Source organism: Saccopteryx leptura, chromosome 2 (assembly GCF_036850995.1).
Source record: "Saccopteryx leptura isolate mSacLep1 chromosome 2, mSacLep1_pri_phased_curated, whole genome shotgun sequence".
NCBI classification, from domain to species: Eukaryota; Metazoa; Chordata; class Mammalia; order Chiroptera; family Emballonuridae; genus Saccopteryx; species Saccopteryx leptura.
Window position 1 is genome coordinate 302,811,811 of NC_089504.1, and position 26,324 is coordinate 302,838,134.

Genomic DNA, 26,324 nt, shown 5'->3' on the forward strand with positions numbered 1-26,324 from the left:
TAATAGTAGAGGTGGATTTATAATTTCTTAAGTACAAAGTCTAGATTTCATCAAAAAAATTAACAAAGCTTCGTGTTTAAATTTACAAATATTTTTTATATTCTTTGTCATTTTAAAGCAGTCTATCTTCCACAATAAATTTTTTTAACTGTTTTCATAGTAAAATTATATACAGATTTAAGATATTCAGGACATGTTTTTACTTTTAAAAAGCCCTTCATGCAATTATATTTAAATATACCAATAATTTATTTTGAACACACATCTTTACAAATAAAAATTTAAAAATTAAAATATAAATTTAATTTCTAGACTTCAAATATCTATAAATGTGATTTACCCCAAAATTTATAAAAATAAAAAAAAAATAGCAAACATGCTTGCCACTCAACATCACCTTCAGAGATTTTGCCACTTGAACATGGTTATCATAGACTAAAATGTCTACTGTCAGATTCTGCAGCCGATGGATGTCACTTAAATCACCATGGAAAATAAGGCCTTGTATTAAAACTCTCCACGATGGATATGGGGTCCTGGTGCCATCCCATACCTGCCGTAAGAGGGCACAGCAAAGTTTAATGACCTTTTTGTAAAACTGTAGAGGCTAACAAATTATTTTTGCTGGTAATATAATTTGAAAGTAATTAAATACATCATCCCAAATATCTGCTAAACTTTAAATATGATATATATCCTTTTCTGATTGTAAAAGGACTACATATAGTCAATATAAAAAATGTAAAGAAAAAAGTTCTATCCACAATGTAGAAAACATATTAACATATTATTGAAGTTTACCTTTTCTTCATCTGTGTATTTATAATTTTTTTTACTGTGTCTTTTATTTTAACAAACTGGCACTATATTCTGATTTTTGTTTTAGTATGTTGTTGAGCAATTTATCAGGAAATTTAAATACTCTTATAAAATATGGTTTTCAATGGCTTTACATTATTTTATGATATAAATCAGGGGTCTCAAACTCGTGGCCCGCCGAACAATTTTGTGCGGCCCGCAGACTAATCCACGAAGTTCAAAATATTTTGGATAAAATTAAGTAAGCCTAGGGGCCTACTTGTATTTTTCATTTCTCTAGCATCCTAGCTAGATATTAGCTTAGTTAACAGCAGTTGTGATGTGAACTACAGTTTCTGGTCGTTTTGTGACACTGAGTAAACTGCATGTACGATTGTGCTTGTTGTACTGAGTTTTTTTTTGTTTTCAACTGCAGTGAGAAAAGTGTTGCATAACAGTTGCCTTTTGTAGACCTAGTGCGGCCCGCGGAACTGCTGTGATCTTGCTCTGTGGCCCACATGCTGAGTTGAGTTTGAGACCCCTGATATAAATGCACACAAATTAATTAAACAAATAATCTCTTTATTGGTAATTTGGGTTGTTCCAAATCTTCCATGCTATTTTAAATAACTTAGTAATTATCACCTTGTATACAAACTTTTATGAGTATCTTTACTAATATTCTTAAAACTAAATTCCTAGCATTTAGGAATGTTTATTCAGTTTGTTCTGGCTTGAAAAAGGACTTTAACAGTATAGATATGAATATTTTGCTTATATTAGATGTTGTGAATACAATGAAAAGAAAACAAGTACTGTATGTTCGATTGCTACGTAAGGTGCACTCAGGTAAGACAGGAATGTGGGCACAGGACAAGTACATAATACCCCATCCTAAGACACAGCTGGCCTGTGCTACGCTTGGGTTTTCAGAGATGAGCTGGGCTGTGCTCTACTATAAAAGGTATGACAAGACATTTGCTGAGGCGGGGATGCCTCTGCATGTCAAAAAGTTGGCTGGACAAAAATCAATAGGCTATTTGAATAAAGAAAACCACTACATTTCTATAGAGAAGGTGTCTGCCAGTGTCAGATTTTGGGGGAAGTATTGAAAAAATATATAAATAAATATAACACAAACTATACTACATTTAAAACAGATCTGATCATACTAGTTTTCTCTGGATAGATAGGATAAAGAAGAGAAATTAAAGAGTGAAGTTGCATGGATCTCCAGGCTTATCAAAAATGATAACTTTAAGAGATTAGATTCTTAATATATGCTCACAAAAATTAGGGGAGCAGGGAGGGTGGAGATACTCCAGTACTTTCAGCCTTTTGTATAGGACGTTTTCACCAATGAAATAAAAGTTGGTTTTGCACCTCATTTGCATAACCAAACACCTTTCTTAGACTTCTTGTTGGATTTTCTGATGTTCTTGTTCAATAAAAAAAAAACATCAAAGGCTTCTTTTTTTATTGTTTCATATTCATTTTGAAAGATCCCCTAAGTTTTGTGAGCAAAAACTAGACAAAACATAGCATGTATAGTTTTTCCATCAGGATGCTAAAATGTAAGCTTTTTATAGACATGTAGGTGGTTCTTAAAAATATGTACCTTTAGAAGAAATGACGCTCCATCTACTTCGGCTTTGCCCAAGAGCTGACAAGTCAGGTCAAAATACTGCATTGGCTGAACATCACACAATTTTACTAATGTCGAAGAAGGTGAAATATGAGTCGATGCCCAAACACGCAAGGTCTCTACCATTTTGTGGTCCTCGGTTGTGAAGTTAAAATACTTGTTTGAAGTACGAGGTATGATAGGAGCTCCCAAAGTTCCCTCAAATGTCAAAGATGCAAAGCCAGAGCTGGTGATACCCTGAGTCTCATTTTTATATATCTGGATCTGAGAAAGTGGGACAAAGTAGAAAGTAAAACAGAAACACACAAAACTGCTTACTGACGCAGAACCCAGGAACTGAAAATCCTGAGATGATAAAATCTTGCCAGCATAGTTAATGGAGGATATAATCCTTCCAATATTTCATTTAATTAGCATGTGAAATAAAATCATCTGGGCTATATCAAGATCCACATGCACCATGTTAACTGTAAACACTATGTGAAATCTATTTCTATTCTGTAAAGAGCTGGGTGTGAAGCTGCCCTAATCCTATCCAGCTTGTGCTTTTACATTAGTTTCAACACAGAATTTACAGGTGGAAAAATAACAAGTGATAGTTACTTATGAACGCAATAGAACTAGAAAAACTAAAGTTTAAGTATTTGTAATCAATAAAATGTAACTGAGCCTAAGGTCTCATCAGTCTGACTGAGAGAGCTTAGATATGCCATTTTAGCATTCTGAACTTTGAAGCTCAGTTATTAGATGCATTTATGACGGTTACATCTTTACAAAGCAACACTTTTTTGACCTTGTAAACTGCTCCCTACTTTCTGATCTCTTATAAACTCTATCTGACATTAATTTAGTTATTTTATTTTCCTAATGCTTACTGGTTGCTTGGGACATTTTACTTCCAACTTGTTTCTGTCTTCATTTCTTGTAGAGCAGGAGTCGGGAACCTTTTTGGCTGAGAGAGCCATGAACGCCACATATTTTAAAATGTAATTCCGTAAGAGCCATACAATATGTTTAACACTAAATATAAGTAAATGTGTGCATTTTATGTAAGACTAACACTTTTAAAGTACAATAAATCTCTAAATTATTTTTAAAAACGTTGTTATGCTGTTGCTAACCAATGATGAATAAAGTACTTCTTAACATTAATGCAACTTCTGGTGCTGCATGGTTTTGCTAATGGCTTTGTAGTCTGGTTGATACGTGGGGAGGTTAAGCTTCACGCAGGCGTTGAGACTTCCATCCGTTAAACGTAATCGTAGGTTGGTCTTAACGTTATTTAGATATGAGAAAGACTGCTCACATGCATACATAGAGCCAAACATTGTCAGTACAGCAATACTCACACACTGCAGTGTGTGGTATATGACAGAAAGCACATTCCAAATTTTGACAATAAGCTGGTCCGCGGGTTGAAGTTTTCATTTCTCCCCACTTGTGTTTGCTCGCCAACTCTGCTTGCTGCCATGCAAGTCTTTCCAAATCTTCATTCAGTGACTTGAACTTATTCATCCACATGTCTGAGGCCTTCAGGTCAGCAGCTTGTAGCTCAAAATCTCTGACGGAGACACCAAGGATGTAACTCAGGTCAGCGCTGTCCACTGCACACTCATGTGAATGGGTGATGAACTTAAAAAGACGAGTGCACTCACGAAATTCTCCAAAGCGAGCTTTGAATGACTGCAGGAGATTAGATGTGAAGCCCGCTAGCTACTGGAGATCAAGATGTTGAGCAGGGTCACTTGCTGTGCATGCATCTTTAAACTCTCCCAGTTTTTCAAAGTGTAGTAAATCAGTGGCCCCCAACCCCCGGGCTGTGGACTAGTACCGGTCTGTGGGCCATTTGGTACCGGTCCGCAGAGAAAGAATAAATAACTTACATTATTTCCGTTTTATTTATACTCAAGTCTGAACAATGTTTTATTTTTAAAAAATGACCAGATTCCCTCTGTTACATCCGTCTAAGACTCACTCTTGACACTTGTCTCAGTCACGTGAGACATTTATCCGTCCCACCCTAAAGGCTGGTCCATGAAAATTTTTCTGACATAAAACCGGTCCGTGACCCAAAAAAGGTTGGGGACCACTGTAGTAAACGACCTGTTTCAATGTCAGTGATGAAGAGTTCCAGCTTCTTTTCAAATGCAAACATTGTTTGTTGAAGGGATAAGACTATTTCCAATGCCTTGCATTTTCACGTTGAGCTGGTTCAGTCATATCCACAAGATAATAGAACTTCAGGAGCCACTCAGTGTTAGCTAACTCAGGATGTTCGATGTTTTTCATTTCAAGAAAAGTCTGGATTTCGCTCAGACAAGCCGCAAAATGGCTGAGCACCTACCCTCCTGACAACCAACGCACGTTGCTGTGTAGAAGCAGACCAGGGTAATTATTCCCAACTTCATCCAGCAGTGTTTTAAACTGGCGATCATTTAAATCTCAGGCAACAATAAAGTTGACCACCCGAATGACCAGTGACATCACCTCACCAAGCTGCTCGCCACACATCTGAGCACAAAGCGCCTCCTGATGTAGGATGCAGTGAAAACTTAGGATGGGTCTCTTTTCATGTTCATGAAGAAGCGCTTCGAATCCTCTTTTTTCCCACCATGCACAGAGCACCATTAGCACACACCGAAATAAATTTATCCATCGGTAGATTTTTATCTTTAGTGAACTCAGTGAAACATTTGAATAAATCCTCCCCTCTTGTTGTCTCTTTCATAGGCAAAACAGCAAGACTTCCCTCACGTAGTATGTCAGCAACAGCATACCTTGCAATCACGCTGAACTGGGATAAATGGTTTACGTCTGTTGACTCATCCAAAGCGAGAGAAAAGAATGGTGCTGCATTTATGTCCTTCATTTGTGTTGCCTCAAATTGATTTGCCATCATGATGGTATGATCGTGAACAGTTCTTGCCGACAGAGGCATGTCTTTTATTCATTTGATTATCTTGTCTTTATCCGAAAATTCATCAAAAAGTTCATTGGCAACATCAAGCATGAATGTTTTGGCATACTCTCCATCTGTGAATGGCTTTCCCTTTCTCACAATTACAAAAGCACCAGCTAAGCTAGCTGAATCCCAGTCACCTTGTTGGGTCCAAACACGGAGTTGCTGCTGACTAGCTTGCACTCTGCACAGTAGCTCTTGACATGCTTTCTTCCTGCTGTCCCCCACTGGATATTTCGATGCAAATGTAGTATGGCGTGTGTCAAAGTGCCACTTTATATTTGACCGTTTCATCGATGCAATTTTATCATTGCATATTAGACACACTGCAGAACCTGCTCTCTCCACAAAGGCGAAGTCTTTTGTGTCCATTCCTGCTGAAAAGTACAATACTCAACTTTTTTTCTTTTAGCTATCTTCTTCGTCAAAAGGGTTTCTGCAATTAGGTAGCTGACTACTTGATTCAAAGGAGGGACGTTTACTTCCTGACCTTACAACAACCCGTGTACATTACGCATTATCCAATAAAAATTTGGTGTTGTCCCGGAGGGCAGCTGTGATTGGCTCCAGCCACCCGCAACACATGAGCGGTAGGAAATGAATGGATTGTAATACACGAGAATGTTTTATGTTTTTAACATTTATTTTTTATTAAAGATTTGTCTGCGAACCAGATGCATCCATCAAAAGAGCCACATCTGGCTCACAAGCCATAGGTTCCCGACCCCTGTTGTAGAGAAATATTTGGTTCTTGCTTTTTATCAATCTATTTCTTTCTTGCAAAAGTAGTGTTGGGTCCATTTACGTAAATGCAATTATCGATATGGTTACATTTAAGGCTACTACCTTGTCTTCCTTTATAAAAATTTTGTTTTCTATTGTTCCTTTGTCTAATTTTGAACATATTAGCATTCCATTTACTTCCTCTTACCTATGAATAAATCCTTAACATCTCAAAGTCGATTTTGAATCAATATTGTTCTGTTACATACTTCCTACTTTCCATTTCAAATGGAATACCATTTGAAATGAAAATGAACAAAGTAAAACTCTACAGTAATAAGGTTGAATCACACAAGCATAAGACATACATTAAAAAAAAGCAAAAACTATACAGTCTAATTCCTTTATATAAATAAAAAATACAGATGAAACTAATACATGTTGTTCAAAGTTATGGGACTACTTACTCCTGATGGTGGAGAAAGTGCTAATTACAACCCTAGGTAGTTTCTAGAGTACTAGTTATATGAGTATACTATACTGTGAACATGAACGGAGAGATGTATATTCTACTTCAATTAAACAACAAAATAAGTAAAGATGTTAGCAGGAGAGGGTATACAGTATGAATACAAATATTACAGAATCCAACAGTATATGAGAAATAAGCTACTTTGTAAAGTTTGAATAAACCCTTAATGTAGTGCTACAATATTTCTATTTTTATCTTTACACCCATATTGTCTATTATTCATCTATTCCTAGGGAAAAGGCATTCACGGATCAAGAGAGGTAATTCCCACCATATCTAAGAACAGAACACATCTGAACATAGTGCTCATTTATAAGCATTATGTTGGCCAGAAGGGACAGAAACAACCTGAAGTATTAGAAGAAAAAGACAACCAACACAATGAACGGGTTTCATGGAAACTCACATAACAAGAGGAAAGACAAAGGGACTAAAATGTTTAAAATGTATGGGACTGAAACTATTCAAGTACTGAAAAGCTGATTTACAAAACCATATACTATTTAATACCTTTGCTCTTATATCATAGGTGGTCTTTTTAAAAGTTTTATTAATTTTAATTTATTGAGTTATCATGGATTCAAGTGTCCAACTCAATGTAACACTCACAACCCCCACCCCTGTGTCCCTTATTACTCCCCCTTTGTTCCTTTCCCCCTAACTCCCCCCCTTCCCTCTGGGATTTGTTGTCCTGTTATCTGTATGTATGTGTTATGTATATATTTTCACTAATCCCTTCACTTTCTCTGATCCCATTCCCTCATCCCCCTTCCCGCTGATGGCTGTCCCTCTGCTCCCTATGACCCCACCTCTGTCTCTATTCTGTTCCTCAGTTCCCTTTGTTCATTAGATTCTACATATAAGTGAGATCATATGATTATTTTCTTTCTCTACTTGGTTTATTTCACTTAGCATAATAATCTCCAGGTCCATCCATGCCATCACAAAAGGTAAGATTTCCTTCTTTTTCACTGCTGCGTAGTATATCAAAGGTGTTCTTATATTTAATTATTTAACTGCTAGCATAATTTTAAAAGTACATAAGTAGCTATTCCTATTTTAACACATTACTCATAAATGATCAGCTTATTGTGATTTTATACTTCACATCTTAATGCTTTCGTTGTACTTGAATTAGTACAACAAACAGAAAAAAATTACACAATCTCCCAATCTGTGTATACTTTTGTTGTTGTTGACCTAAGACTTTTTTAAACAAAATTCTGTATAAATTCTACATGGAAGACATTTAAAACATCAGTCTATGCTTAGAAGCAAGACAGACCACAATCAGTCGGAATCATGGCCTCTAACATATTTCTGTGGGAGGGGGGCAGGCAGTTTGTTCAAATAAAGAGATTTCCTAATATAAATTATTTGAAGTCTGATGCTACTTACAGTTCTTTTCATCTCTTGAAATGCTTGATGACATGTTTTAACAAAGCAACCACATAATTAGTGCTAACTATATAGTTTTAGTGAACAGAGTTCTCTTCAAAATAATATAACTTTAGACAGAAAAAATATACCTTCAGCCTGTGAAAGCGAACGATATCTCCACTTTTATAAATTATTGGAAGACTTTCATAATTTCCACTAAAGAGCAGGCAGGTTAACTTGACATTTGTCTGGTCTACAAGTGTAACAACTGAACAATAATCTGGAAAACAAAGAAATATTTTACTTGACTTTTTGTATTTCAAAGGATTTAACAAAATAAGAATATGCTCAGTTCAAAATATTGAACAGACTTTATCCCTCCTTTTAATTGTCTTCTAAGAATAAGATAAAAACACAGAGACATTTTCTTTGCTCTCAAAATGTACTACAAAATTATGTTACAAGTGTTCCAAAAAAATAATACATGTGGTTAAACAAAAATGAAAATCCTACTTTATATAAATTATCTGGAGTGGCAATAATTTTTTGTTACTTCAAAGTTAAAAAGTCACAATGCTGATATAAACATATTCAGTAAAAAATTAATTTAGAAAATAAACAAATGTAGAGTGAAAGCAAAAGACTAGAATATATTTGCAAAAAATGTGAAAAGTCAATGTACTACATAAAGGTCCGATGAAAACTGGATAGAAAGCATAGAATTTTGCCTGACTATGTGGTGGCACAGTGGATAGAGCATCGGACTGGGATGCAGAGGACCCAGGTTCAAGACCTGGAAGTTGCCAGCTTGAGCACGAGTTCATCGGGTTTGAGAAAAGCTCACCAGCTTGGGCCCAAGGTCGCTAGCTTGAGCAAGGGGTTACTCAGTCTGCTGAAGCCCCCCCCCCCCTTCAAGGCACATATGAAAAAGCAATCAATGAACAACTCAAGTGCCGTAATGAAAAAAAAATCTATGCTTCTCATCTCCCTTCCTGTCTGTCTGTCCCTATCTGTCCCTCTCTCTGACTCTGTCCCTGTCAAAAAAAAAGCTTAGAATTTCACAGTAAATATGTAATTCAAATGGATGAACAATTCACTAAAAACTATATAATAACAAACTCAAACAGGAAAATGATGATTTGTTAGTTACCTCCAAAAGATCACACACCAGAACAAAATGTATTTTATATAATTTGAACTGGAAAAAAATGTAATGATAGTTGAGTTGCTGTGAAAACAGTAACTTCAAATACTGGTGGTAGTAAAAGTGTGACATATGCTGCCTTTCAATAGACATGTTTCAGAAAATTCCACACTGAAAAAAATGTGTTGGTTCCCTGCCCTTCCCAGTAGCCTAGTAATTACAATACACAAATAAAAAAGAATGAACCCAGAACAGTGAAGGAAGATAAGGGAAAAGGAAAGTAAAGGGCAAAATATATCAACATTCTTTAGGAAGATGGGAAAGTAAGGGTTAAGGGATAAAACAGAAGAGACTGCAAACCAGAACACACTATAAAAGGGCTACAGCAAAGATGGGGGACACTGAGATGAAGAGTGGAAGTGAAAAGCAGAGCCAAAATCAATGCTGATTAAAAGCTTACACATGGAACAACTTCAGCGTCCACACATCCTGACCCCAGCGCCCTGTGAAAATGACTTCATGCAGATAGGCATTGTATTTTAGTCTTTAATCCCATCACTTCCTGGAGCACAGGCTGTTTCCTGTCAATTTCATTGATTAACTAGGAAGTGGCAATGCTTCTAAAGTGGATGTTACCACCCAGAATTAAATCCCTCCTTCATTATCACATTAGTGGGCCCACAGCCAGATAGCTCTCTTCTCACCCCCCTGGACTAACTCTTGCAATCAACACAATCAACACCATATGCAAGTACTGTCTCCATTGGACTTCCCATTCAAGGAAGAGATCAAGTTGGAAATATGAACTGCATATATAAAAAGCAAGGGAGACAAATGTCTACAACCCAAATAAACCATATCTACATATTTAAATGGAAACAGCAACTACCAGAAACAGAACAAAACCGAAAGAGAGGAATGGAAGGACAGACAGAAGGAAAGAGGGACAAGAGAAGGATTATAAGAAACATTCCAATGCATAAATTAATTTTAATTTTAAATCTTTTTTTTATTATTTCCAACCTTATTTTATATTCTTTTATTAACCCAGAAGATATTGTTTGTTTTCATTCAGGGAAGGGGAGATGATGAAGATGAGGTTATTATATAATTCTCAAACATTTGTTTTTGAAAAAAAGGTGACAGTCTCCTTTTGAGTCATTTTTTTTAAATTATTGGGGTGATAATGGTTAATAAAATTATATTGGTTTCAGGGGTACAATTCTACAATACATCATTTGTATATTGTTTTGTGTTCACCACCCCAAGTCAAGACTCCTATCACCATTCATTCTACCTGAACCCCCTTCCAGCTCCTCTAATTCCCTCTTTGAAAATCACCATGTTGTCTGTGTCTATAATTTTTGTTTGTTTTTGCTTAATCTCTTAATCTTTGTACCCAGCACTATAACACCCTCCTTTCTGGCAGCTGTCTGTCTGTTTTTCATCTATGAATCTGTTTCTATTTTGTTTATTTTACTCATTAGATTCCACATGAGTGAAATCATGATTCTTATCTTTGGTTTATTTCTATTAGCTTAATGCTCTCCAGGTCCATCCACGCTGCCCCGAAAAGTGAGATTTTCTATCTTTTTTCATAGCTGAGTAGTATTCTATTGTATAAATGGACCAGTTTTTGTTTGTTTGTTTGTTTTTATCTACTCATCTATTGATGGCACTTGGACTGCTTCATTGGGTCATAAGGCAGGTCCATTTTTAATTTTTTGAGGAAACTCCATACTGCTTTCCACAGTGGCTGCACCAGTCTACATTCCCACTAACAGTGCACAAAGGTTCCCTTTTCTCCTCATCCTCAATAAATCAACAAACAAGTGTTGGTACATGCAAAAAAAAATGAAACTACATCAACTAAAACATTTTTGCATAGTGAAAGGAAAACCATCAACAAAATGAAAAGGGAACTCACTGAATGGGGAATCCTATTCATCAATGATACATCTGATAACTTTTTAGTTTGATGTAATTTCATTTTTCTTTGCATGTACTAACACTTGTTTGTTGATTTATTGACGACAAGCACTCTTAATAGGGATGAGGGTATCTCATTCTGGACTTAATTTGCATTTCTCTGATTAGTGACATTGAGCAACTTTTCATCTGTCTATTGGCCATCTCTATGTCCTTTTTGGAAAAGTGTCTATTCAGATACTTTGCCCATTTTTTAATTGTTTTTTTGATGTTGAGTTTTATAAGTTCTTTATAAATTTTGGATATTAACCACTTACCACATGTATCATTGCTGAATAGGATTTCCCATTCAGTGAGTTCCCTTATTTTGTTGATGGTTTCTTTTGCTGTGCAAAAACATTTTAGTTTGATGTAGTTCCATTTATTTATTTTTTTCTTTTGTTTCCCTTGTCCAAAGAACTATATTAAAATATTGCTATCAGAAATATCCAAGATTTTACTGCTTATGTTTTCTTCTGGAATGATTTATGGTTTCAAGTCTTACATTTAAGGCTTTAACCCAGGGGTCCCCAAACTTTTACACAGGGGGCCAGTTCACTGTCCCTCAGACCGTTGGAGGGCCGCCACATACAGTGCTCCTCTCACTGACCACCAATGAAAGAGGTGCCCCTTCTGGAAGTGCGGCGGGGGCCGGATAAATGGCCTCAGGAGGCCGTATGCAGCCCGCAGGCCGTAGCTTGGGGACGCCTGCTTTAACTCATTTTGAGTTTATTTTTGTGTAAGAAGGTGCTATGATTTAATTTTTTTGCATGTATCTAATTTTCCCAGCATCATTTATTGAATAGACTGTCTTTACCCCATTATATGTTCTTGCCTCCTGTGTCAAGTATTGATTGACCATAAAGTTCTGGGTTTATTTCTGGGATCTCTATTCTGTTCCATTGACCTGTGTCTGTTTTTATGATAGTACTATGCTGTTTTGATTACTATGGCCTTGCAGTATATTTGATATTAGGTAGCATGATTGCTTCTACTTTGTTCTTTTCTTGTAGGATTGCTGTGGCTATTCGGGGTCTTTTGTGGTTCCATGTAAGTTTTTGGAATATTTGTTTTTGTTCTATGAAATATGGCATTGGTGTCTTGATATGATTTACAATGTACTATAGATTGCTTTGGGTAGTATGGACATTTTAATAATGCTAATTCTTCCTGTTCATAAACATGGCATATATGTTTCCACTTACTTGTATTCCCTTCAATTTCTTCAATGTCTTATAATTTTTCAAATACAGGTCATTTACAACCTTGGTTAAATTTATTCCTAGGTATTTTACATTATTTTTTGATGCAATTGTAAATGGGATTGTTTTCTTAGTTTCCCTTTCTGACAGTTCATTATTAATGTACAAAAAATGTAACCAGTTTCTGGATATTTATTTTTTATCACAATACTTTAGTAAATTCATTTATCAGTTTTAGTAGTTTTTTGGTAAAATCTTTAGGGCTCCCTATATACAGTATCATGTCATCTGCAAATAAGGACAGTTTTATTTCTTCCTTTCCATTTTAGTGCCTTTTATTTCTTCTTATTTGATTGCTATGGATAGCACTTCCAGTCTATGTTGAATAAGAGTGGTGAAGGCAAACATCCCTGTACTATTCCTGATCTTAGGGGAAAAACTTGTAGTTTTTGCCCACTGAGTGTGAAGTTAGCTCTGGGTTTCTCTAGATTTCTCAGACTTTTTATATCTCCATTTCTACAGCTCTCATTTTGAACTATTGTTATAATCTCAAATTATTTTTCCTGCTTGCAAGTTTTCTCCCTTCTATATCAAATTATGAACAATTCCATAATGTCACCACTCTCAGCAAAGAACTTCTGGTGCTACCACATTATCCCTGGGTATTTCTGAGTTGTATAAACAAATATGAATATGTACATATGAAGATGTGTAGTCAATTACAGAATTATTAAAGAACTACTTCCTTAAAATCAAAAATTGCAAAAATAGAATCTAAAATTATCTCATGTGAAGTTTATTTGTTAGTATATTAAGTCCAACTTTATAAGTATTTTCTTTGCAGGTGCTCAGGTGCACATGCACACACACATCAGTTCTATTCAATTACCGAGCAGTAGGCCTAGACAAGACTCACAATGGCAGTATTTTTCAAAAAATCATGTACCAGCTGCAAAACAAGCTCTCTAGAATAGCGTAACTAAACATAAGGATGTTCTTAGACCCTCCTAAGGTTATCTATAAAATAGTGGTTTCAAAATAAGATACTATTTATATACTTTCTTTTTATATTTAAATATGTATATATTTATAAAAGAGGGAAATAAAAGTTCAGTTTTAAGAAACAAGTGGCATTTAAAAAATCTGTGTAATAATTTGCTCTCAGGAATAATAAAGGCAAATAGCAATCTAAATAAAATATTAACTTTTGGGTTTATTCAATTAGTATTAGACCCATGACATGACTGGAAAACAAGCTACCCATTTCAACAAACACTAAAAAGGCAAACTAGTAAAGTAAGTTTTACTTAGCTACTCCAAGAAGTGTTCTACAAAATACATACAGTATTTCCCCATGTATAATATGTTCCCATGTATAACATGCACCTTAATTTTGGGGTCTGGAATTTGAAAAAAAATGTATTACATAAAGTTATTGAACTGAAGTTTTATTCATCATAAAATCCATACAATTCCTCATCTGCGTGAAAAAGCGAGAAATGTAGGAAAAAAATTTAAAATCACTGTACAAGACGCAGCCAGTTTTTAGACCTGAAATTTTTCAAAAAAGAGTGTGTCTTATACATGGAGAAATATGGTACATACTTATATAATCTTTCAATGAAGACTACATAAAATTAAAATTTTTTTTGCTTATTCCCAAATGAAGAAAAATAACTTTATTTCTTATTAGAGACAACTTATAAATTCATATTTTATTAATGTTAAAAGCTAACCCTGGCCGATTGGCTCAGCGGTAGAGCGTCGGCCTGGCATGCGGGGGACCCGGGTTCGATTCCCAGCCAGGGCACATAGGAGAAGCGCCCATTTGCTTCTCCACCCCCCCCCTTCCTCTCTGTCTCTCTCTTCCCCTCCCGCAGCCAAGACTCCATTGGAGCAAAGATGGCCCGGGCGCTGGGGATGGCTCCTTGGCCTCTGCCCCAGGCGCTAGAGTGGCTCTGGTTGCGGCAGAGAGACGCCCCGGAGGGGCAGAGCATCGCCCCCTGGTGGGTAGAGCGTCGCCCCTGGTGGGCGTGCTGGGTGGATCCCTGTCGGGTGCATGCGGGAGTCTGTCTGACTGTCTCTCCCCGTTTCCAGCTTCAGAAAGGTGTAAAAAAGAAAAAAAAATTAAAAAAAAAAAAAGCTAAGGAGGTAATTTATCAATAATAGTCTATTTTCTGATGGGTAACATCAGCAGGAAAGGTTGGGACAGTCAAAAGACCTTTAATAAGTCAGTATTTTTACTTTACCTAAAGAGTTCATAATCTCTAAAAATATGGTCAAGTTGGTGATAAAGTATTGACTTCAATGCATTAGTGAGACTTCATAAACTCTTGACAAAAGTATTTCACTACTTTCACACTTAGGTAATACTTCATGTAACTTGATATAAATATGGAAAAAGATATAAAATGATATATTAAGCCCTATGTTCTGTAATCTTGAGCAATTCACCTAATTTCATCAGTTTGATTAAGTGTAAATTACCTTGGAGTTTTATTACAAGAAAAAGCTGGTAGTACATTTAAGCTAGGTCTTGAATCAAAGCAGCATCTGTGCATAAATTATATAATCTACAAAAAATACTGCCATTTGAAAGCTGTTTCACCTCCATTTTTATCCACTACAGCACTGGGTAGTTTAATCCTTTTTATTACTTCATTCATTCATTCATTCAATTTTAGAGAGAGAGGGAGACAGATACAGACAAGGACAGACAGGGACGGGAAGGGAGAGAGGTGAGAAGCATCAGCTCATAGTTGCGGCACCTTAGCTATTCATTGATTGCTTTCCAATATGTGCCATGACCTGGGGCTCCAGCTGAGTCAGTGACCCCTTGCTCAAGCCACCAACCTTGGGCTCAAGCTAGCAACCTTTGGGCTCAAGCCACAGACCGTGGAGTCATGTCTATGAGCCCGCACTCAAACTGGTCACCTTGGGTTTCAAACCTGAATCCTCAGCATCCCAGGTTGACATTCTAGCCACTGCACCACCACCTGGTCAGGTTAGTTTAATCCTTTTACATTTAAAGCATTCAGTGACAGGAAGGACTTAGTACTGCCAATTTGTTAACTGTCTTCTGTCTGTCTGGTAGCTCTTTTGTCCCTGGTTTCCTCTGGTATAGTCTTTCCTTGTGTTTGCCTGGTTCCTTTCTCATTTTCTTTTGTGTATCTCCTATAGGTATTTTGTTGGTGGTTACCAAGCTTACATAAAACCCCTTACAGTTATAACAAAGTGTCTTAAGCTGATAAAATATAAATTTCTATCACATACAAAAACTTGACACTTTTACACCCTCTACATATACATTTTACATTACTGATGCCACAATTTATATATATATATGTGTATATATATATAATTTATATATATATATTTTTGTATTTTTCTGAAGCTGGAAACGGGGAGGCAGTCAGACAGACTCCCGCATGCACCCAACCGGGATCCACCCGGCACGCCCACCAGCAGGCGATGCTCTGCCCATCCGGGGCATCGCTCTGTTGCAACCAGAGCCACTCTAGCGCCTGAGGCAGAGGCCATGGAGCCATCCCCAGTGGCTGGGCCATCTTTGCTCCAATGAAGCCTTGGCTGCAGGAGGGGAAGAGAGAGACAGAGAGGAAGGAGAGGGGGAGGGGTGGAGAAGCAGGTGGGCGCCTCTCCTGTGTGCCCTGGCCGGGAATCGAACCCGGGACTTCCGCACGCCAGGCCGACGCTCTACCACTGAGCCAACAAGCCAGGGCCACAATTTATATATTTTTATATTAACTTATGTTCACAGGTCATTATTTTTTACACTTTTGCCTTTTAACTTTTAGGCCAAAATTAGAAGTAATTTACAGTTCACTGCTATAGTAGAATAATATTCTGTATTTGTCTATGTTTTCTAGAATTTTTTATACTTTCATATGCTGTCATTTTCTGTTTAGCATTCTTTTCTTCATATATACTTTAGAATCTAAAGACCATACTTATTTAATAAATAAAAACAGCAAAAATAATTTCTGCATGATGGTTAGTGGGCAAGTGTAAATCAAACTTGAGCGTCTAAGACACAGTACAGAAGAAGCTGTATTCCTGAAACCAGTAAAGCAGTTTCCATTGAAATCTTGACCAATTTTAATACCTACCAGTTCCTCTGCTTAGATATGGAGGCTTAAAGAACTTAACAACACCGTAGACATTGACAATCATGCCCCCCTTGAGTTCATCCAGGCGTGTGTATGTGTAGCGTGTGGCTGGAACCTGAAGAAAGACAGTAACTGTATCAATGTTAAATATTTACATTGTAGAATCATGTTATGAGCAATGATGAGTCATCTGACTGCATTTTTTTCCCTTTAAGTGTCTAAAAAGAGGCTGAAGGCCCTGGCCATTGGCCCAGTGGCAGAGCGTCAACCCAGCATGTGGATATCCTGGGTTTGATTCCTGGACAGGGCACACAGGAGAAGTGCCCGTCGGCTTCTCCACCCTCCCCTTCCTGTTTCTCTCTCTCTCTCTCACTCTTCCCCTCCTGTAGTCATGACTTGATTGGAATGAGTTGGCTCTGGGCACTGATGATGGCTCCGTGGCCTCTGCCTCAGGCACTAAAGAAGAGCTTGGCTGCTAAGCAACAGAGCAACGTCCTAGATGGGCAGAGCATCACTCCCTAGTGGGCCTGCCAGGTGGATGCCGATTGGGGCACATGCAAGTGTCTGTCTCTCTGCCTCCCCTTCTCTCACTGAATACAAAAAAAAAAAAAAGAGGCTGAAGCCTGAAGAAAATGTACAGCTTAAAATGTTGCTCTAGAAACCACTAGTATTAGTTTTTCTAACAAATAACTCATTATAAATGGCATAATTTGTACACAAGTCTAAGAAATAATGTTTAAGAGAATTTGGTTCTGGTTTTTAACCTTGTTAAGTAATATCACTTCAGAACTTGTGGGATATATTTCTTTTCACTTTTTCCTGGACTGCTATAAAGATTTTATTTAGGCCTACATAAAGGTTTTTATTGTAAATGATATAAAGACATTAAAAATGGTAATAAGGGAAAAAAAGTGTTCTGAAAATAACTGTATATAAGTTTGCAAAGAAAAGTAAGTGATTGACAAGGATATGCCTGAATATTAGGCAAACACTCCACAAAAGGGTTCAGACATCACCCAGCAATATATTATCTTAATAAGTATCTCCCTAATGTAGAGATGAATGGGGAACGCCAGCCCAGCTCAAGGACCACCATCACTATGGTCACTCACATAATGCACTTGTTAATTTGTGACCAATAAACAACTTAACTATAACTTGGCTTTCCAGGTAAATAAGCCAGTCTATGTGTGCAGAGCATCTGAGTGAGACTCTAATAGCTCAGAATACTAGGACTTTCCGAAAAACCGTTTTTGTCAAGTTTAGAGCTCCTTCATTTACCTTTGCTTTACTTTATGTGTTCCTGGGTGTGTCAAATATTTGAAGCTGACCTAGTCATAATAATTCTGAGAAATACTAATATCCAAGGTTACTTCACTTTTTTTTTTTAAAAGTACAGCAATCCTTTATTAGCCACACTTTCCCTAACTCACAAATTCAAATGATACCATTATAGAATTATTCAGAATTTAAAACCTGTATCTAGTAGTCATCGTCAACTAGAAACAAAATCTCTGGACTCCATTTGTCTATTAGAAACTAAAGGCTTAAGAACACAGTAGAACATGAATTTTATAGTAAACTATCAATCTTTTAGCTTCTTTCTGGTTTCACTCAGCTGTAAGTAGCTCACCTTTAAAAACAGGAACCTTCTTATTACTGAGATAACAAAATTTTATAAAATACTGAAAAAAATGATAAAGAGCAAAATGTGTGACAAGTATAATAAACTACTTATAATTAATAATGTGTTTAAACACAAGCTGATAAAAACAAAGGAAATACAATTGTCTGAAGTTTAAAAGTAGTAGAAATCCCAATGTGTTCACACAATAAAACTTTTCTCCATTTTAGTTTTGTTATGCATATAGTTTATGCAAAATATTTCTGACAATAGAATAACCAGATATTAATTACTAGGTAAATATATAACTTGAATGTAACATCAATATCACAGAAGTAGAGATTATGTTTTCCCACTATTCATAGTATTATGTTAATACTATTTCAAAATCAGACTATAAAGTGGGTCAAAACATTCATATATATACATGTGTGTATCTACATGTATATATATGTGGGGGGTGTATGTATATATTCTAAATTAAACAAATATCTTACCAAAGACAATGACTCTGTAGGAAAATCTACTACAGATTTAACATAAACCTGAAAAAAAAAAAAGAAAGGGCTTATTCATATACAAATGACTTCCAATGTTATTACAGTTCTTTAATTGCAGTAACACTACAAACTTAACTGTATAAAATATTCAAATATCATAAATTTATGGCTTACAAATTAAGAGTGACATGTGCAAAGTTGTCTAAGCTAAGGTTCCGTCTACTTCATTAATTTTAATATCAGAGGGAAACCCCTAACCCCAACATGCCCTTGTGCATGCTGGAAAAAACAGGCAAACATTGGCCTTTGCAAGCACATGGCTTGACTCAACTCTACCTGACAGCCTTCCTTAAACAGGTATGTGCTGGGGTGGGGGGTAGGGACGAAGAAGGGAAAAGGTGAAGAGAAAGAGGATGAGCACCTTCATTCAGAATAAAATAGGAGGAAATCAGTTTTACCTAAAAAGGGGCACTTGATCAATTGAAGCTTATATCAAATGGATCCTCAAAAGAGGAATACAGTATAACTGCAAAGAATGATCAAATCTGGAGTGTCAGTGAAGTTCACTAAATATTTTTAAGGGAATTTTGTTTTCTATTGGGAGTCATCTAAACATATAGCCAAAAAAAAAAATTTCTATTTTTAAAACTTAAAATATTAAAATAATTCAGACTAAACAGTTTACATGAAGATTTACAGAAATACAATTTCTAGTCTATCACCTTAGCTCATTCATACCATGAGCAGAAACTAAGTTATACACTTACATAAACAGTTGATTTTAAGTCCTCAAATGCTTTCAAAACTAAGCTATGTTCACCATCTTTGCTCGTAGATGAAGGCAAAACAATAAATCCAGCCAATGCAATCATGTCCTACATAAAAAAAAGGTTTTAATTACCAAAATATTTGTAATTGTGAATGCTACAAATCCTTATTTAAAAACAGAAATCATTTCTATAAAATGGAAAACTGGTCAACCTAAACTTGTTTAATGCTTTCTGAATGTAAGATTGAGCCTACCACCCCCTCTAAAACGGTATCAGCAATACAGCCATAAAGGGGTAAAACGTCCCACTTCGTGGACCAGGAAAATATGAGCTGAATCACTTGGAATATTTTATTTATTTAGTGGGACTTCAAAAAAAATCCTTATTTTCCAAATACTCAAACATACACACTCAACAAGTTCTGTCTTGCTGCTTTACATACATACATAGCAGTACATATCAATCAATACATACATACATACATACATACTGATTTATTTATTTATTTATCTTATTCCTATCTGTTTTAAAGTCTGGGCTATAAATACTTCTTTCTTCTGAGGTGTGGCTAAGATTTTTGTCCCTCTTTCAGAAAATAATTCTTTTTTCCTCTGAACTCTCCTATGCAGCATTTTGATATTTTTTACTTTGTGTGTTATTCATAAAGTTTTCTTAATGTTTTTAATGCCCTTAAAACTCATTAAGCTCCTTGGGACTAAGAATAATGTATTATTAATCTGTACATCCCACACAAGTGAGTGGAAGAGGCTGCCATTCTGTTCAGTCAGTACTCAACAAATATTTGTTGAATAAATTAATACTGGTAAAAACTGAAGCACAGAGCTAAACAAAGGAGAAAAAGATGGCTCTTAGGAGTCAGTTCCTATGAATTTACAAATCATAATGGCTTTTAAATTAATTCACATACACAGAGGATAAGAAAGATAAATATATAATAGGCAGTATTAGCTTATATAAACACTCATTAGACTGAGTTGAAAATTAGATTTAATGTGCATTATTACATAGTTCAATGCTAAGAGTATATACTGCTATATCAGAGTAGATGTTTTCTCAATCTGCTAAAAAAGTATTAGGAAGCAAGCCTGAGTAGAATACCACACTGCTCAAAGTGAAAAGGCTTTATCAATATATATGCATGAATATCATAAAATGCAAAAACATATCTGGTCTAACTGAACTCTTAAACTAACTTAGGATATTCGAGCGTCATTTCCTTTGTGTCTGTACTAACGTGTCACTGTACCTCTTAGAGTAAGTAAACCCTTGTCATAAAAACAATTTCATGTTTAGTTTAGCAAACAGAAATATTTCTATTGTAAACCAATCTCAAGGAAAATGAATAAAATCAGTACAGGCCTTTTCATCATAAATTAGTTTTCTTGAAAAGTCAAAAATGGCAAGGCAAAATAATCAGAAAACTTATTTGTACATTAACAAATATGGTTTTTACACGCTAATATATCTTAATGAAGAATAAATCATCTGTGAAAATAAAAAGAAAATAGGTAAATAACAAAACTGTAAACCACAAGGTATTAATTTGCTTATTTTTAGTGGACAATATATTAATAACTCTCACGTTATTACACTTAGTGAGCAGGAAAAAAGCACAGACAATATGAAACAATTGATAATCCTACTAGAAAAACACTTACCTGACTTCAACAGGCATTATTCTGACCTTACAAATCTTTGTGTGTGTGTGACAAAGACAGAGACAGATAGAGGGACAGATAGGGACAGTCAGGAAGGGAGAGAGATGAGAAGCATCAATTCTTTGTTGTAGCACCTTAGTTGTCCATTGCTCTCTCATATGTGCCTTGACCAGGGGGGCTACAGCAGACCAAGTGATCCTTTGCTCAAGCCAGCGACCTTGGGCTCAAGCTGGAGACCTCGGGGCTTTGAATCTGGGTCCTCCACGTCTCAATCCAATACTCTATCCATTGCGCCACTACCTGGTCAGGCTGATCTTACAAATCTTAGTAGCTTATCATATTGTAAAACACTGTTCAGAACAGGGATCTGACGTCACTGATAGTGTAGTGATTGGCAAAAAATGTTTCTCTAATATAAAAAATGGGTTTCGTGAGTGTTAGCATTGCTTGGATCATGTAACAACAAGGACATAATTGGAAGTAGTATATGCTAATATCACAAAAATCAAAATCTTTAAATGGCTTACAAATCACTATGTAATCTGATGCCCACCCATCCCACCAGCCACATACTGTGTGACTCATTCTGGAGTTACACCTTCTCCTAATTCTTTAGCATTCTAGCGTCCTCACTCAGGACCTTTAAACATGCTGTTCTTTCTATGGATCTGTTCTCCCGGTACCCTTGGGCTCATTCTTTCTGCTATTTTTCTCATTCTGCTGCTCAGTCCTCTTGGTTATTAAATATTACATCTAAGTAAAATAATTTCCTAAGTTATTTAATTTCACTCTTCTCCATCATGGCAAGGTCTATAACTGTCTTACTCAGTTAAATTGTCTCTGACATCTAGTATAGAAGACAGAAAACATTAAACAAATGTTTAGACAACCAAATGGATGATCAAACATATGAATAAGAATAAATATACACAGAAAGAATACCTTCATTAAATCTTAAGTAAAATACACCGTACAACTGCTATAAAACTTACATCACGTTAGCATTGTAATAACTGAAAAAGTAGGGCCAGAGAGAATAAATGAATAGCCTAAGGTCACATACAGCTAATTAGTTGTAGATCAAGACAAAAATCCAGATCTCCCAATTTCCAAGAAGGCACTACTCTATTCTCTCTTTCAGAACTAAATCTTACAGGGATGAGAAAAATGAATTAATATTAATCTACTTCTAAAACAATAAAGTAGTATGAAAATATTTTACCCCTTCAGAGAAAACTTTTGCACAGTCCTTTGCTAATTTTCCAAAAAATAATACATTGATGGAGTTACTCTCTGAATCTGAATTTTCTTGTTCTAGAGAAAAACACACACATACACACACACACACACAGAAAAACACTCATTAGATATAGCAGTTTTATATACACAAGAAAACTGGTGGCAACTACGTTCTAAAAACAATAGTTACTTTAAAATATAATTATCAAGACTAATTAAAATGTTTATAATTCACTTTTCGTTTACTATAATACCTTATTTTCAAAAACAATGAACAGAAGGCTACTGGGCATAAAACCCAAAATTATAAAAAGTTTCAACTAGAACATGTTTTGAAATTTCTATAAATATCACATTAACATCACCTAATGCCACTTTCTATTCATTTTCCCATGTTTACAATAAAAACTGAGTAAGGTTTAATTATTCAATATTTATGTAATATAACATCACTCCACAAATATTTCATTTTTACTGAACTTCTAGCAATCTACAGCTATTGGTGTATTAAGTTTTAATTTAGACAAGTGTGGTCTTCTTCCCCAGCACCTACATACTCAAGAATAAAAGAGCTGTGTATGTATTAAAGACAAAGCTATCTGTAATTCTGAAAATAAAAATAACTTGGGCATTAAGAAATCAAGACTCCACAAGTAACCCTTATTTGGATCTTCTGGGCTTTGGGAAAGACTCTCCATAATCTTCATTTTCTACAAGTCACTTCCTGTAACTGCAGCAGGGGCAAATGCTAAGACTCAATTATATCATTGTATATAAATAAAGTTGTGCTTCTGTGTGTAGGTAAGTATGTGTGCATAATTATATACAAAGTTACCCATTTGTAGCTTATAGGCAAAAAGTTAAACAGAAATGGTCCTATATTACATACCTTGTAGTCCAACCTTCAAGATAGGTGTTCTGTTTCCACCATAAGTTAAAGAAGAGATACATGAAAGTTTTCCCTGAAATGAGAGAAAAAGAGTTACATAGAAAAGCCAAAAAAATTTATTATAACAGCAGATACAAGTAAAAATTAGAATCATATTTTTAAAAGTATATTTTTATCTTTTAAGAAATTAAAGAACTATGCTCGAGTCAGTATTTTTTTTTTATTTATTCATTTTAGAGAGGAGTGTCAGAGAGAGAGAGAGGGAGAGAGAGAGAGAGAGAGAGAAGGGGGGGAGGAGCTGGAAGCATTAACTCCCATATGTGCCTTGACCAGGCAAGCCCAGGGTTTTGAACCGGCGACCTCAGCATTTCCAGGTCGACGCTTTATCCTCTGCGCCACCACAGGTCAGGCAAATCAGTATTTTTAAGACATGAAATGATTGATCTAGAGAAAAATAAAAGGGCCTAAAAACATTTTCGGTTCATAATTTAATTTTCTTAATCTTATTAGTTAAATATTATGAACTCCTCATTTTATGTATAAAGATGAACTAGCTCAATTCAGCTTTATTTTAGCCTGTAAAATAATTCTCCAAAGGAAAAGATTAAGAGTTTGCTCCTAGAAATTAAACCTGATTAAGGAGAAACTTTGAAATACAAAGTGATAACCTCATAAATAAGGACATTATGGACAAATCAATGGACTAGGCATAAATGAAGTTTAGTCTTTGTTCTATTTCTGTAACTAACTCTAATTAGAGTCTCATAAAAAAGTATTTAATCTGGATACTTTCTATAATTTCTTCTGGCTCTAAAATTTAATTATTTCATGAGCAAATATATTACAGGGCTCTTTGAAAACTTCCACAGAGAAATATCATTTATTTAATAAAGTTTAACAATAGATCCTCTAATCCGTATCTCCCAAACTAACATTCCAGACTTTGATATAGACAACAAAAACAAAAAATTAACAGTAATGTTCATAAATCAATTTTACTTAAAAGATAGGAATCAGGAAAAAAAAATGACTATCAGCACTACATAATGATTCAGTCAAAGGTAAAGGGAAATAGTTCCTCTTTGGAGACAGGAAGCTGGAAAGAACAAGAAAATGTTGGATGATACATATATTCAAAATTTTTCTTGACCCACCAGAGTTGAAGTCAGAAGGCAACTAAATAACCGGAAATTTAGGAAAAAAGAAGTACCTCCAATGAGATGGGAGGCACGTGATTTGAGGTCAAAAGGCAACACTTAGCCAGAAACCTAAGGAGAGGGAAGACCTCCAATGGGTGATGGGGAGTAAGCACTTGTGTACATGAGATAAATGGCAAATGCTGCCTGACATTTTTAAGAAAAATTCATCTAACTTATTGTAATGAGTTGCTAAAAATACTGCTCCAACAAAAAAGAAACCAACACAGACAAAAAAGGGACAGGACCTCAGAGATCCTTGGGACAACAACAAACAGGAGAAGAGAGTAATAATGTGGGAAGGAAAGAACACCAAGGAACATTAGCCAATAATTTCCCTGACTTTGGATGAAAAACATTGATTTAATCAATTCAAGTAGCTCAGTTGCCAAAAAGTAGAAGAAATTCAAAGAAAAACCACACCTAGCCACATGACAGTATAACTGCTAAAAACAAAAGATGACTATTTTGAATTATGAAAATTCTTACCTGGATATATTTCTTGCTATAATCACAACCTAGCTGTAGAGACCTGAAATCTACTTTGTGTAGTTTATCTAGCGGCTCAATTTCAGGCACCCCACTGACTTCTTTTATTAATTCAAGTGGCATATCTGATCCGCTTTACAGTGCTGTCCAAAGCAAATTCAGTCAGGCAAGTTGGTATCTTGCTGCTGAAAACACAAAGACCAGTGTTTTATACAAACTGTATTCTTTAAGATTCTTTGACTTAGGCTTGCTTTTTAAATTAATTATCACGGTTGGGGAGCGGCGTGAGGGCAGGGGAATGGGTTATGCTATAATTTTATTTCAACAATCAATAAACGCATTCTTCTAAGGCATTCAAACTTAACCCTCTTCTATTTAGTTTTATTAAAAAGTACCTCTAAAAGTCAGTTTTAGGATCTGTGAAAACTGGTCTAAGAACAGCCTTACCACTGTGCTTTAAAATGTACAATCTACCTAGGAAGAAGTTTGGTTTCATTTTGTAATCCTTTTGACAGTTTTAATATTGTGTATGCAAAATGTACATCCAACGCAAATTACTTCAAAATATCAATTTCCTTCTCCTTCCAACCTCCATACAATCGAAAAGAAATGACTATTAAACTCATGTCAATCTGTGCATAGTAGGTTCGATCTTAAGTCTAAAAACTCTGAACTGGGACATGCAGTAGTGTCAACACTTAATTCTAAGGCGTTCCCCCGGCCGGCAGAGCTCCGGGAAGGCGGGGACTTGGACCGACTCCACTAAGCGGCTCCCAAAACGTCAAGCCAGAAGCTGAACAGAGCAAGCGCACGATAATGACACCATGAAGAGTCTCTCTGCCATCACTGTATCCAGTAATTGTTCTAAATTAAACCAGCCTCTTGATCACACCCGTTCAGGTCCCAGTTCACCTTGTGCCCACGCAACAGACTCCAAACCCTCTAAGAAATTTACTCACCGCGCTCTACAGCAGAACGTAGCGTAGACGGGCGCGCGTGTGACGTCACACGCATGCGTACAAGAGCTCTAGGGCTAAATGGCTACTCGCCCCCTCGCCCTCCAGCAGAAGACAAACAACCTGATGTTTCGCTATGTCTAAGATGCCCTGGAAGTTGAACAGAATGCAAGATACATGCAGGGCGCGGCGCCATAGAAATAGTGGATGACGGTCCAGCGTCCACCCGGAATTCAAGCCACTCCCCTTAGCTCCGCCCTCCGTCAATTTCCCGCGATCGGAGCCTTAAGCTCCAGCAACTGAGGCGGGAGCCGATTTCTAAACCATGTGACCAATTGCAAACTACTCCAAGCCAGGACGGGATTTGAGGTTTAGTTTGGTTGACTGGAGGCTCCGGTGGGCGGGGCACTTCTTTTAACCTCTAGTTCTCCTCCCCACCCCCAGCGCCCCAGCAATAACCTAATCAATGTACAGTCTACAAAGTAGTTCCAGCAGTGAGTAATG

At 36.1% G+C, this 26,324-nt stretch overlaps 1 protein-coding gene across 4 annotated transcripts in view; it reads right to left on the bottom strand.

Annotated features, from left to right (window-relative positions):
• POT1 (protection of telomeres 1) overlaps positions 1–26,079 on the bottom strand; it is a 53,533-nt gene extending 27,454 nt beyond the window's left edge. Inside the window, exons 1-10 of one of the 4 annotated variants that reach the window (XM_066362585.1) lie at positions 25,824–26,078; positions 24,865–25,049; positions 23,180–23,252; positions 22,274–22,365; positions 19,370–19,477; positions 18,600–18,647; positions 16,479–16,593; positions 8,187–8,317; positions 2,417–2,707; positions 398–553 (exon numbers count right to left, since the gene is read on the bottom strand). In XM_066362585.1, the coding sequence (XP_066218682.1) occupies positions 398–553; positions 2,417–2,707; positions 8,187–8,317; positions 16,479–16,593; positions 18,600–18,647; positions 19,370–19,477; positions 22,274–22,365; positions 23,180–23,252; positions 24,865–24,987 (1,137 nt within the window). In that variant the 5' untranslated portion in view covers positions 24,988–25,049; positions 25,824–26,078. Of the gene's footprint in view, positions 1–397; positions 554–2,416; positions 2,708–8,186; positions 8,318–16,478; positions 16,594–18,599; positions 18,648–19,369; positions 19,478–22,273; positions 22,366–23,179; positions 23,253–24,864; positions 25,050–25,776; positions 25,804–25,823 lie in introns of those variants that run through there. The other 3 variants (XM_066362586.1, XM_066362587.1, XM_066362588.1) reach the window with 3 other exon arrangements.
• Positions 26,080–26,324: the final 245 nt, after the last annotated feature.